The 9,299-nt window shown below is 39.8% G+C and overlaps 1 protein-coding gene across 9 annotated transcripts in view; it reads left to right on the top strand.

Annotated features, from left to right (window-relative positions):
- The window catches only part of LOC107668475 (serine/threonine-protein kinase MARK2-like), a 52,205-nt gene extending 43,883 nt beyond the window's left edge, over nucleotides 1–8,322 (top strand). For 4 of the 9 annotated variants that reach the window (XM_016460415.1, XM_016460405.1, XM_016460348.1 and 1 more), the window contains 4 exons: nucleotides 1,197–1,460; nucleotides 3,531–3,557; nucleotides 6,108–6,146; nucleotides 7,807–8,322. In XM_016460415.1, the coding sequence (XP_016315901.1) occupies nucleotides 1,197–1,460; nucleotides 3,531–3,557; nucleotides 6,108–6,146; nucleotides 7,807–8,242 (766 nt within the window). In that variant the 3' untranslated portion in view covers nucleotides 8,243–8,322. The remainder of the gene's footprint in view (nucleotides 1–1,196; nucleotides 1,461–3,530; nucleotides 3,558–6,107; nucleotides 6,147–7,806) is intronic. The other 5 variants (XM_016460366.1, XM_016460381.1, XM_016460374.1 and 2 more) reach the window with 5 other exon arrangements.
- Nucleotides 8,323–9,299: the final 977 nt, after the last annotated feature.

Below are 9,299 nucleotides of genomic sequence, written 5' to 3'. Positions count from 1 at the left end.
GGAGATTTACCGCTGATTACAGAACCGGCTTTACTGACAAGATGCGCGTTAAATATCGCATGCGATTTATCGTGCAGACCTAGAGCAGATCATAGTTTGTTAATCCAAACACAGCTATGTTTCTGAGATGGGTCCAGCACACTTCACTTCCTGGCTGAAGTGGATGGACAGTGTTTTGTGTTCTAGCTTTGGCGGGTTCAGTTACCCAGAGTCATGTGACCTCGCTGGCTGTGCTTGTGCCAGTTGGCGACTGGTTCTGGCTAGGTTCTACTACACTGGTTGGCACTTAAAACAGATGTTGGCATGGACCTAACATGGTTGGGTGAGATTTTCACAGACAGTGTGCAGAAAGGACAGCTATGGGGGAGGTGTGCTGCTTCACTGCACACACACACACACACACACACACACACAATAGTGTGTGTGTGTGTGTGTGTGTGTGTGTGTGTGTGTGTGTGTGTGTGTGTGTGTGTGTGTGTGTGTGTGATATGACGGATTAAATGTCTATGCATTGGGCCAGAGATATGTCTGTGTTCTCATTATTTTGAGATGACATAATATAAGTTACTTGAGCTCTGCAAAAGCCAGAACGGAGCTCCTGATACTTTAACCATTGGTTTACCATAATTTAAATATGTATTTTGAAGTTAAATATGATTTTATGTGTTTCATGAATGCATAAATCAAGTATTTTTCATATTCACACATTAGGTTTGAAACACCCATTATATGCTATTCTTTCTGCAGACACAAGTAGTGTAAATCAACCTTCCATGTCCATATTTTTTATATTTTATTTCATTTTTAATTAATGTTTTAAAAAGTATTTTTTTTAAGTTCTTTGATTTTTAGGTTACACCTTATTTTACAGTGTCATTGTTACAGTGTAATTGCACATTTAAAACTGAATAATATTAATTAACAATGTACTTATGCATATAATTATGTATAATTTACTGTAATACCTAATGTGTGACAAAGACAGTGTAAAATAAATGGTTATCTATTTTTTATTTATATAATGTCCATTTTAAAATAGAAAACATTTCAGATGCATTTAAATATTTATTGAAATTTTATTTAAAAAAAAATATGTAAAGTAAATATATTTAAATGTTTTCATTTTGCTACTGATCCTGCCATGTCCTTATCTTGATTTGTTTCCTTTTGTTTGGGTAAAAATTACTTTGTCACAGTGATCCCCCACAGAGAGCACCTGGTGCCTCCCCATCAGCCCACAATATCAGCAGCGCAGCTGGGACGGACCGTACCAATTTCCCTAGAGGGGTGCCCACCCGCAACACCTTCCACCTCGGCCAGCAGCGGGGCGCACGGGACCAACAGGGTTCTCCTTACCACGGAGCCCCCGCCTCCCCTTCCCTCTCCCATGGCAACAGCCAACAACGACGACCCGCGGCTTCCGGCATCTTCAGCAAGTTCACCTCCAAGTTTGTGCGCAGGTGAGATAAATCAGTAGATTGACATTGAGCAATGACAGGGGAAGTCACTGATTTTGGGAGGTGTTAACAGCCCGAGAAGCCCAATTGTGGCTGAGCGTGGGGGGGTGAGCATGAATGTCGGGTATTTTTGTCAGTTAAATATCGATTAGGTGATGATGAAAAATAACAGAAAGATAATTGAAGACAAAGAGAACACATCAGCACATTCTCACGCCGCCTGCTGAGGGTTATTTCATAGGTGTCTGTCATTATATTCAGTTAGTATGCTGGTTGGTTGTCCATCTGTGATCAAACAGCTTCACTAGTGGATTTGTTCTAGCAAAACGACTGCACATGCAATCACAATGTTCAACAGGGTATTGGGTATTGTCATAATTTCACCCACAAGGTCAGGCCTTCAAAGTGCTGTCAGTACCCATAATCTCAACACGAATCTCAGCTCATTTAAACACATGCAGATTTCTCATCAGTTTCATCATCTCTGTCTCCAAGTTCCAGCACACATATCTACCTTTTCCGCACCTCCGTGGCGACAGTATCCTTGGTAACAGCTGAGGTATTGCATTCCCCTGCTCTATAAATACTTGTGGAGGGGCACCTTGGCATTCACTCACTAGTGCCAGTTTACAAAAAACTTACATTGTGCTATATTGCTACATTTTTTTTAAAAGCACAAAACTCATGTTTAACCTGCTAGATGAAAAATCTCTGTTACACTTTGAGGAACTTAAGAACACCTACATGTTCAGTCTTAGTCTTTCATATCTGTTCAGTTTCAGATTTCAAAAGGAAAGGGTGAAATGACCGATGACGTTTTCTATGTCTGTGTGTATCTGTTTGTTTTTGTGTCCTTTTGTGTATACGTTCAAGCCAGTGTGGGAATGGTTCGACATGAACAAGATTTGTGCGTTTTAATAAATGAATGTAAACATCCTTTCTTAAGGTCAACATGAAATTGCATTCGCAAACCCATTTTACTTCTGTAATATGACATTTTTCTAAATAAAACAGAATATTAGAATTTGGATTGTGAAAAATGGGCTTTACATGCCAAAATGGGGCCAGGCCTGAATGTGAGCATCTGGTTATACCTCAGTGATAATGCCTCTGTTTCAGATTTACTGTTGAATATATATAATATCTGCAACATTTATTATACTACCGTTCATAAGTTTGGGGTCACAAAGATTCTTGAGCACCAAATCAGCATATTTCTGAAGGATGATGTGACACTGAAGACGAGAAATGGCTGCTGAAAATTCAGCTTTGCCAGCACAGGAATAAACTGATTTTTGAAATATATTAAAATAAAGTTATTTTAAAATTGTAATATTTATCAATATTGCTGTTTTTACTGTATTATTGAACACATACCTGCAGCCTTGATGAGCATACGAGACTTCGATAAAAATCTTACCAACCTCAAACTTTTGAATGGTAGTGTATATTAATGTAATATGCTATGAAATTACTGTTTTAACATTTGGCTAGATTTTTTTTATTGGCAAGGCTGCATTATCTACAACAGTATGTCTGAAACAATAACTACTGGCTATTGGTTAATGTTATTTTCACCACGTGCGTGGCCAAAACCAATCATGAAAGTTAGTCATTTCAGAGGTGTAGCTAGATGATGAAAAGTTATGAAGACTATTTATTTTTCTTAAGTGTAATTTGCAATGATTAACTGTGCACAGTTGCTAAATTTCTAGTCTTATTGTGCCATGAATCAAGCCAATTGGGTCAGTTTTGATTTCATGTTGGCTTTAGCAATACTTCAGATTAGGTGGTTTAACTCTACTTAGTTTGTGTAAGCATTCCAACCCTTTTATAAGTGTTAATAATTGACTTAATAGTTTAATTGCTTGCGGTGACCCAGATTACTAATGTTATTTGCTCATTCTGTACAGTTTAAACGGATAACCCATCAAATAACCCCAGACTGATTGTTGCTGTGTCCAGGGCAACCCGACCACTTTGACATTTTCATTTGCTTTTTTGCTCTTCAATTTACATATATACATTTCTTTCCTTTTTTTCTTCTTTTTTTCTTTTACTTTTGTTTTGTAGAAATCTGTCACTCAGATTCCCCAGAAGGTAGGCAACGATGACCCTGACCCCCCTTTGTTTAAGGCTTGTTTTGACCTTTTTATTTCCCTTTCATTGTTCCTTGTCTACATCCTTCAGTGTGTTCTGTGATTGGCCCCTTTTTTTCTGGTTGTTTATTTTGTGTGCACTAACGACCAACTTCAGCCCTAAAAACACCACCGTCCTCAACTTTCCACAGTAACACCCAGTGCCTATCCTCCCCCTCTCCATCCTTTTATTTTCCCTCCCTGTCAGTTTACCTGGTGATCTCACCTGTGTGTCCCAGATTCTGTGTGACCAGTGTCTCTGCCTGCTCGAATAACACAGGGCTTTGATAACAGGACCTGATGTCAAATTTAAGACACCTAATAGGATATGGTGTCATGGAAAAAGAAATCCACAAGCACAGTTTTTTTGCATACACTGTTGTTCAAAAGTTTTGGGCCGGTAAGGTTTTTTGAAAGAAAGTAATAGTTTTATTCAACGAGGATGCATAAAATTGATCAAACGTGACAGTAAAGATATTTGTAATCTTATAAAAGATTTCTACTTCAAATAAATGTTGTTTATTTTAACTTTCCATTCATCAAATTATCCTGTGAAAAAAAAAAAACGGTTGCCATAAAAATATTAAGCAGCACAACATCTTTCTTGAGCACCAAATCAGCATATTAGAATGATTTCTAAATGATTTCGTCATGTGAAACTGAAACCTGCCGTTCTGGCTGCTAAGAATTCAGCTTTGCCATCACAGGAATAAATTACATTTTAAAATATATTCTAATAGAAAACGTAATAATATTTCACAGTATTACTGTTTACTGTATTTTTGATCAAATAAATGCAGCCTTGGTGAGCATAAGGTGAACATACAACTTTTGAACGGTAGTGTATGTCGCAATTGTTTTGGCACAGGTTGTTTACACCATGCCTTCCTCATTTTGGCTCATAGAGGAAGTCATCGATTGAATAGCTGAGCAAAAAATGGGAAACAAAATACTGTTAGCAATTATTATTAATTATGATCATGTAAATGTCATTTCTAGTAAGTATGTTGTTATGCTAAAGACAATCTACCATTAAAGATAAAGATAGTAAATGTTAATGTCAGGTATTTTTTGTAGCATTTTCTGAGCTGGAAATGTAAAAGGAAAAAAGGTTAAAGGGATGACAAAGACTGATGGATAAATAATGGTTATCTTGTGCAGAACGTCTTCAGATGCGTTTCCTCTCTCTCTCTCTCTCTCTCTCTCTCTCTCACTTGCTCATTAACAATGACAATAGCTACAGAAGCTGAGACCGGCCAGCTGTCATGCTTTGTCCTTCTCAAACACCTAAAACCGAACTTTCCCCATCGCACTTCTCTCTCTCGCTCGCTCGCTCGCTCTATTTATGCGGCATTGTCAGAATCTGTTTGACTGATGACTCACTCACACACAGGCACCTGGTGAATGGACGTCACCATCTGTCTGAAGTCACTAACCACTTGGGCCACTTGCACAAAACATGGAGTTTTAATTAACAAAGGCATTTTCTTCCATTGACATGATTATGTTGATAAGCTGTTCATGTTTTAGTAACTTAAAGTGATGTGAGGCGCTTATATCGTTTTAGAGACCAACAGAGGGCGTAAGCGAGCAGTTTATTGAAGGAAATATGTCTTTGCGCCCTCTGGTGGTCAAACCTGAAGCCTGTATTTTGTGATTCATACCTGTTGGTGACCAATTGTTTTTTGCAGGATTCGTCAAATTTAATGGTTCATGTTTTTTTTTTCAGTGCTTTAAACAACATAAATGCTGCTCTTTGCTCGTTTTTAACCATTTGTCATGATGCGCTAACAAAGTCCTGAGCTGTTTCTTTCATTGTCTCACTGTCTGTCCACGTGACTGAGTTGGTGTGTTTCTGTGCTCTATGTGCTGTTTTCTTATGACTCTTAGCAGAAGGGCTCTGACAGTATTGTCAGTTTGCTAAGGGCCTGTTTGTCTGTTTGTGTGTCTGGTGGCATGTTCGGGATGCTTGTGTGCTCGGCCGGACAGACTATAGGGGCAGGTGACTGTTGGATGTGAGTAGTTACCATGGTGATGGGGCTCTGTAGAATCCTTTAGAGATCTTGGACAGACCTACATCATTCCACCCCACTTCATGTTACTGAAGCAGTCTGTCTGATTCATCTGTTCATTGGCATTACACATGCACAGTTCCAGTTGCATACAGTAGATCGGCTCAGTAACTGTATTTTGAACTTTTTTTTTTGTGAAAAATAATAATATATCAAAGCGATATCACACAGGATACTATGCTGTTGTACTGAATGTAGATCATCACTGCTGTGATTCTTTTGTGGGCAGGAGGCTACAGATGATACACTACATAAATAGAATTGAAATTAGTTGTAAAATAGGAATGAACAAGTGAATCAGTGGAATGTGATGGTTCTGGAGGGGTAAATGATTTCATAATCTCATGTGGTGCTAGACAGTCCTTCCCCTTCCTGATCTCTGTACTGAATGAGTTAAACTAGAACTCAGACTAAGACTAAACTCTTGAATTTTTTTCGAGGAGCCCCTATGAGGGAGAGGGTCGAGAGGAGGGGATCAGGTGAGAACAAAACATAAGGATTTCTTCATCAGACCTAATCAGTAGATCTTTAAGAGGTGTAATTGGGCAGCAAAGGGGCTTTTAAATGGTTGATAATTGGTTTTTAACAAATATTAGTAGTTACCCAGTGGGATTTAATTGGAGGATTAATTGGAGTGTGTGGATGATAGTGTGTGTGTTTAGTTGATTCATAATTTGTTTTTTAAGTTTGTGTTTACAATGAATACATTTCAGATTACTGCCTGTCTCTGTTTCTACATGGCAAACGCGTACACAGTTGAAAGTTTTCTGCTTGTGTTATCTGACTAGGGACCGCTTATAATAATCAAATCTTTAATTCTGTGAACACATCTGCACTACTTCTCAATTCGGACTTGCACTTTGTCTCAGATTCTGTGAGCATCACCATGTACAGGAACCAAAAGACGTACTAATATTGTATTAAGGTCAAGTATTGCAAATCATAGCAATGTAATGCTGCCTTCAAGTCATACGATCATGTTTATGAGTTTAGCATGCATAGGCACCACCATAATAATATAACTACAGGTGGGTTTTCCTGACTTTGTTTCAATTAAAGAATCCTGATACAATCAATGATATAGGGTTTTATGCCACAATTAGGTTTGTAGGCATTTTGGGTACTGCAGATGAAGAATAGTAATGTTTGACAGAAAATACTCTACATAAAAGCACATCAGTTTTGAAGTACATACACTACTGTTCGAAAGTTTGGAGTCAGTAAGTTTTTTTGATAAGTTTCTAATGTTCACCAAGGCTGTATTTATTTGATCAAAAATATGGTTAAAAACAGTAATATTGTGAAATAACAGTACAGTTTCTTATTAGCAATGTAAAACAGTTGTGCTGCTATCAATTAAACACCTAATGTGCATTCTTCTTTTTGTTGTAGTAAAAATCTTCCTGAAATATAAAATTGACCAAAGCATAATTTTTACCAAATAAAATCACACAGCAGAATTCCCAGCAGGACTTAAAGGCAGCTTTAAGCATTCGTGATTTTGACTAGCATACTGTCCAATTACCCAGCTGAACCTAATTCTGCTTTTGTCACTGAGCAACATTAAGTCATTTGAACAAACCAAATCATATTTAGTCTTCTTAGGGATAAAAATATGAGAGGGAGATTTAGAGCTTCTTAAAGGCTCAGAGTGAAACTAACAGGCTCGGGCTTCCCTCAACTGTCATATTCACTCGAGAGTCAATAAAACTTCCAATTTCTACTTTAAGCATGTGAGGTGTGACTTCACATCCTCAGCACGGCAGATACTAGATTGCCTAAATGAAAGGTGTTCACTTGAAGCAGAAGCCTTTCACTGTTCCATGTGTTTGCGTCACATCATTTTGCACATGAACAGATGCATGCATGCTTTCCTCTGCAACGTTTCCAGTTGTTTATTGCTGTATGTCTCTCTCCAACCATGTCCACTGCCTCATCCTTTCTCTCTCTTTCTTCAACACCCTCAATTTCCCTCAACCCTCCTTTTTGTCTCTCAACGATTTCTCACTTTTCTCCCACGCACCTTCCTACATCCTCTTTGTTCTCTCGTTCCTTCTTTTCTGTCCTTATTCACCCCCTACTGATATTCTCTCAACCTCCCCCACCTCCATCCTTCTCTCTCCATCCCTGTCTCTACAGATCTATGCTCAGCAGCGCAGAGAAGTCGGAGAAGACCAGCGTAGGGCCGGAAGACGACAACAAAGACTCTTCCTCCTCCCCGGGGGGAGGGACTCCTCCAGCCGCTCCCGTGTCCTCACTTAAAGACCAGGCGAAGCCTCGCTCCCTCCGCTTCACCTGGAGCATGAAGACCACGTCTTCCATGGAGCCCGGTGAGATGATGAAGGAGATTCGGAAGGTTCTCGACGCCAACAGCTGCGAGTACGAGCTGCGCGAGCGCTACATGCTGCTGTGCATGGCCGGTAACCCCGCCCGTGACGACTTCGTCCAATGGGAGATGGAGGTGTGCAAGCTGCCCCGCCTCTCACTTAATGGTGTGCGCTTCAAGAGGATAGCCGGGACGTCTATTGCCTTCAAAAACATCGCCTCCAAAATCGCCAATGAGCTGAAACTGTGAGAGGAGAAAGAGAGGAGAAAATGCAAGTGAAAAGTAGCATATTAAAGAGTCTCTGAACAGGGATGAGTGAGGATCGTATTGCTTAATTGTGTCCTTACCAGGTGCCACAAGTTAATATAGATATTTTTTTATGTAGATTTTTTTTTGTCCTAAACCAGGGCTTTCCAATCTTTTTGAGGAACTAAAAGAAAGAAAGAAAAATGAAGAAATTATAAAATCCGTGTAATTCACGGCATGCTCACACACTAGGCGTGAATATCATCTGCAACAATAGTGACAATTATATAAAAATATAAACATGGCGATATCTATTACTTTGGGAAGTTATATCATAGAGGTGACACAGGAGTCCACTCGAGGAAGCGTTTTATCTGTCAAATCTTAATTATCGCTCCGGTTACTAATGTATCCTCGGTTCCCTGAGATAAGGGAACGAGCATTGCATCACTGATGCTTATGGGGAAACTGTTTACTCTGATACTGAAGCCTGATTTGCTCACATTCGTGTAACTGCATGAACCAATGGCGCTTCAACGTGCCAAAAGGGGAGGAGCCGACTGCTATATAAGTCGGCTCTATGTGCCATTTAGTCAGAATCTTTCGAATGAGGTGACAGTCATCGATTCGCGTACAGCTTTATAGCACGGCAGCCTACGCAACGCTCATTCCTTTATCTCATTAGTATCCGGAGCGTTCCCTTTCGAATGGTCTCTCCCACTGTGTCGCTGACGCTTATGGGGAACACATCCAATAGCGCTGTGCTAAAAGCAAGTGCAGAACGAAGCCATGTCCAAGTTATAAAATCTAGGGAAGGTAGACTGCGACGACCAGCACAAATGGTCTGCACAAATATCACCAATAGAAATCCCGCTGGACCACGCCCCGGAGGAGGCCATATCTCTGGTGGAGTGGGCTCACACACCTATAGGACACTGCAAGCCCGCTGAGATGTAAGCCAGGGCTATAGCATCAACTGTCCAGTGAGTCTCTGCTTTGTAACCGGCAGCCTTTTAGAACGGCCTCCAAAGCATACAAAGAGCTGCTCTGAGTGCCTAAA

The sequence above is a fragment of the Sinocyclocheilus anshuiensis genome, unplaced genomic scaffold (genome assembly GCF_001515605.1).
Source record: "Sinocyclocheilus anshuiensis isolate Anshui unplaced genomic scaffold, SAMN03320099.WGS_v1.1 scaffold337, whole genome shotgun sequence".
Classification (NCBI taxonomy): Eukaryota; Metazoa; Chordata; class Actinopteri; order Cypriniformes; family Cyprinidae; genus Sinocyclocheilus; species Sinocyclocheilus anshuiensis.
The sequence above is the reverse complement of the archived record's forward strand: the minus strand, read 5'-3'. Positions and strand labels throughout refer to the sequence as shown.